Below are 4,471 nucleotides of genomic sequence, written 5' to 3' on the forward strand. Positions count from 1 at the left end.
ATCCCACCTTTTTTTTTTTTTTTGATTGATTTGTAGCTGGAAAAACAAAAAGACAGATTTGGATTGCAATGCTACTCATATTTTGAATTGTTATTAAAATGATTGTTAGTAGCTTGTATGTGCTGTCACTGTCCACCCATTGAGTGCTCTGGCTTTGTGCTCTACCTTTCTAGTTACATAAGGGTTTCCCTCCCCATATTTTACAACCTGATTTTTCTGGATAATGAAACACCAATTACCAAATAAGTAGATATAAGAGAATGTGTATGTGACCATGACAAGCACTAAACAAATGCAAGTAGCATAATATAGTATTTATTTTTATTTGGCAAACAAAGAAGAAAGAGCTGCAGGTGTAGATCTAGTAGTATCCAGTTGCTTTGAGGAGACCTCTTAGATGTTTTTATTTCATTCTTTTTTCATTTTCAAGCACTCTTGATTCAAGATCTCAGAGCCACACCATAGGTTTGATGATGACGTATCCTTTTATTTCATAGTTCAGAGCCCGCCAGTTCAGGATATTAGAATTGAAGGAAGAACCTTGATAAACTGACACGATCTCTTCTGGGGAGAGCAAAGAGTCCCACATGTACAAATCCCCAATCTCTCCCACAAAGGACTGGCTCCTATCAAACCCACCCCCGTAGGTATCCTGCTCCTGCCCCAGGACAATCTTGGGGTGAGCTCCCACAGAGTAACCCTGCTTCAAACCCTTTTTCACCAAGGGCTTCGCATTGACCCAAAATTCAGAAATGCCTGAGGAGGACTCCCAGCTAACACAGATGTGCACCGGGGCCGGGAACTCTTCAATAACTTTTGATGTAACTTTGGCTTTCCCAATGTATAAACTGTACTCTCCATGTTTTTCTTTATAAATTAGTAGTTCATTATCCTTGCCCTGGGTGTTGTAGGAGAAGAGGCTGTACTGACGGGAGAGGTCACTAAAGGCTCGAAAACACAAGGTAAAGTTCTCTAGAGGTTTGTCCAGCTGTGTAATCAAGCTCACGTGATCACTAGAAGATTCTCTGGGGAACACAAACACCTTCCCGCTGAGGTCTGTGGGATAAAGAAAGAAATGAAATGACCTTCACCATAAATGCAGGAAAAAATATCCCAGTTTCAACCTCTTTTCTCACCCATGCTCCTTGACTATCCCCTGACCTCCCTACCTGTCTCAGCAAAGGCTGCCAGGAGGCTGGTGAGTACAGAGGCCCAAAGCAGCAACTTGTTCATTTCTTAGCGTGGGGGGGCTGTTATAGCAGCAGCAGTGACTAGGATTAGGGTAGCAGGCAACACAGTGGCTGTCCACCCAGCGTCTGAGATTCATGCTCTAAGACCTCAGCTATTCAGGGTTCATATGCACCTTGGGTGAGGAGGGGGATTGGGGAGCACCAATAATGTGTGAGTGATTTTCCAGGCCTGCCCCCTTGTGCCAGCAATCAGAGCTGCTGATCGGGAAGGGGTGGGGAGGCTCCGGGCTGGAAAATCAATGGGAGTTATTTATTAGACTGCTAGAGCTCCAACTCTTGTGACCCAGAGTTTGTTTCTGGGAAGAGAGTGGTGGTTGCAGAGCTGCAGGTTACGGATGGGATGAGCACCAGGCTGGCCACATCAGGAGGGCTTCATTCCCTTCTCCAGGGGCCCATCTCTCTGACAGCTCTGTGCTCTGCCAGGAGCCCAGGCCTCTCATGGTCCAAGGCCTTTTCTTCCTTTCATAGTTCTGTGAACTAGTCTTCTGTTTGTAGGATATTCTGGGTTTCTGCTTTCTGTTGAAAATCCTAAAAATTCCCATCACTTTTGATTAATTTGATATTGAGTAATATATCCAGGCATTGCTAGGGGAAAGAGAGAATTAGAAGACAAACTTTCTGTCCGCCTGAAGCTTTGTATTTTTCTGCTGCTATTACTCAGGTATTTTTCTTTGCGTCTCATGATGCTTCCCTATCCTAGATTTTCTCATTTCTCATTATGACTTGTTTTCCTGGTGACCCACCCAATACCTGCAGAGATGTCAGCATCTCCCCTAGTTTTCCTCTCCCCTTCTTTGAGTCCTTGGCCATTGAGGGTATATCTAATCCATTTTTGGTGATGACCCCATTAATACATTACACTCACATTTATTCACTAATTCCCACTACACTAGATGGTAGGGATTCAGTGGTGACTGACCTTCATGCTACCCCAGTGACCTCTGTCTTTATTCTCTCTGCTACTGCTTAAAACATCACACTTTTCTAGACATCGCTCAAACCTGCTCTGCCTGTAAGTTATCAAACTAATGTTCCACTTTCTAGCCACATTATTTTTCTTCTTTCTCATCCCTAAATTCTATGACATCTTCATTCTCATCCTGCTGGTTAGTCTCTTGTTCATTCTTTCTTCTCTCAGCTCACCTCGGATCTTCTCATCACTCTTTTCAATGACAATCACTCCCACCGAGAATTCATTTCCTCTACCATTCAAATTATTCTTCTCATCCTCATCTCTGGGCAGTTTCCAATCTCTATTCTTTTTTTCTAAGCTGAATCCCAGGTTGTGAAGCCTAATTTGGCTTGTTGCACAGTCAGGGTTGGTGACAGACTTGGGGTTATACATCCTATTGGCTCTTGAATTAAATATAGATCCTTCAGCTCGGAAGCTGATGCCATTTGTAATCTGGCTCCAACTTGGCTGTAACCTCTTAATCAAATTCTACCCTCCAGTCAACCATCTCTAATTGTTGTTCTTCATACATGCCTGGCTTTCCTGATTTCTTTACTTCCATTCATTACCTTCATTCTGTCTTGAATTTCCATTTATCCTTTTCTGTTTCTTAAAATCCTAACCATTCTTCAAAATTAATCTCAAAAGTGATTTGTTTCATGAAGATTTTTCTGATGTCCCGCCTAGAAATTGTTTTCACCTCCTTTGAACTCCTCATAGGGTTAAGATCTGAGACTAGAGTAGAATTCCAGTGTTGCCATTTACTAGTGGTTGGCTATTGTACAAGTCACTAAACCTCTCTGAACCTTAGTTTCTTCCTCTGCAAAACAAAGATGAAATTATCTACCCTATGGTGCTTTTGTGAAGATAAATAAGATACCATAATATGTATAAAGTACATGGAACAGTGTCTTGGATGATTATCATTACAGTTATTAATATCATTTTTAGAGCCTCTTATGGCTATTACCATTGTCTGTTGCATGCTATAGATATTAGTGTATTGATCTATTATCCCATCTAGATTGAAGCTGGGTATTAGGTCTTACTCATATTTAGCTTACCCACTTTATCGAACAATTTTTCTTTTATATGAAAGGAGCCTGTTATATATTTGTGGAATCAAAGTATTAAAGTAGGGTGAGGACTTTATACATGAAATAGATTAGTAGTAATAAAAAGTAGAACACAACTGAGTAATATGAGCAGGTAATTCTGGGAGTAGGAGCTGGGAGGTAACCTTTACTGAGAACCCAGGGACTACACGATTCCCTAACATTTCCAGATATTAATTAATGAGTGCCATAAAATTCAGCAAACATAGGGTTCACCAGATGCTTCTAGTTTTCATCATAAATTAATACATTAGCATTCTGTCAACACAGAATGATTTGGAGATTTATGTAGAAGAGAGCATTTTCTAATGGGAGAGGAATCCATGGAGCTGGCCTGGCGATGAGTGAACCTGTAGAGACAGGAGGTAATGGGGGCTCATACAGCTATAGAGGCTGAGGGCCAAGGTTTGCAGTTGGACATGAAAATGTTGTGTTCAAACACTGTGAAGAGGAAATCGTAGTTGGAAAGTGGGGCCTGATTCTATTCCTTAGTTTCCTTCTCTGGACTGTTTCTCAGGCCTTGGAAGAGAACAGTCTGAGATTTAGGGGTTGTCAAAGTGAAAACTGAGGATTCTTCCTATTGCAGAAAGGAAAACTCCGATGTCAGGATGCTGGAAAATGAACCCTGGGTCTTTGGAACTAAGTGTAGTTCTCCAGGTGAACCAATCCCCACTGTTGCTGAGAGGCTCCTGGGTGCCTTCCTGCCAGTGAAAGTTCAGGTAGGGGTGGTGGTTCCTGTTTGGGGGTCTCTGGAAGGGTTGAAAGTGGGGCAGGAAAGACGATAGTATGTTGAAAAGAAGCAGGGCCTCAAACAGAGCTATCCTGGCTCTGTCAGTTGGCATGCAATACAGTTTGCCCTCAGAGCAGATAGGGAAGAGGGCATTGGCAGTACTAGAAAGAGGATCTGACTTGAACTATAAAAAGGTAGAGGTATGAGATATAATTGAAGATTACTGGGGGGATTAAAGGGTGCCTCCAAGATACCTGCTAAGGCCTTCAGTATTGATAGAAGACATAAAGTCACAATAACCATTAGGAAAGACTGGAAGTGAAGAGAATTAAGTAGAATATGGGGTAGAACTGGATTTAGGTTCTAATATAAAGAATTATTTGCTGTGTATTCTGTATTCTGCTGTGTAAGCTGTAAGGAAATT

The 4,471-nt window shown here is 41.8% G+C and overlaps 1 protein-coding gene across 1 annotated transcript; it reads right to left on the minus strand.

The window, feature by feature from the left end:
* Positions 1 to 299: 299 nt before the first annotated feature.
* LOC138389856 (serum amyloid P-component-like) lies at positions 300 to 1,330 on the minus strand. The gene is made up of 2 exons (XM_069478510.1): positions 1,170 to 1,330; positions 300 to 1,056 (listed from the first exon to the last, which is right to left on the minus strand). The coding sequence occupies exons 1-2, from the start codon at positions 1,231 to 1,233 to the stop codon at positions 449 to 451; spliced, it is 672 nt and encodes a 223-aa protein (XP_069334611.1). The 5' UTR covers positions 1,234 to 1,330; the 3' UTR covers positions 300 to 448.
* Between the last annotated feature and the right edge of the window lie 3,141 nt (positions 1,331 to 4,471).

Source organism: Eulemur rufifrons, chromosome 8 (genome assembly GCF_041146395.1).
Source record: "Eulemur rufifrons isolate Redbay chromosome 8, OSU_ERuf_1, whole genome shotgun sequence".
In the NCBI taxonomy this organism is placed as follows: Eukaryota; Metazoa; Chordata; class Mammalia; order Primates; family Lemuridae; genus Eulemur; species Eulemur rufifrons.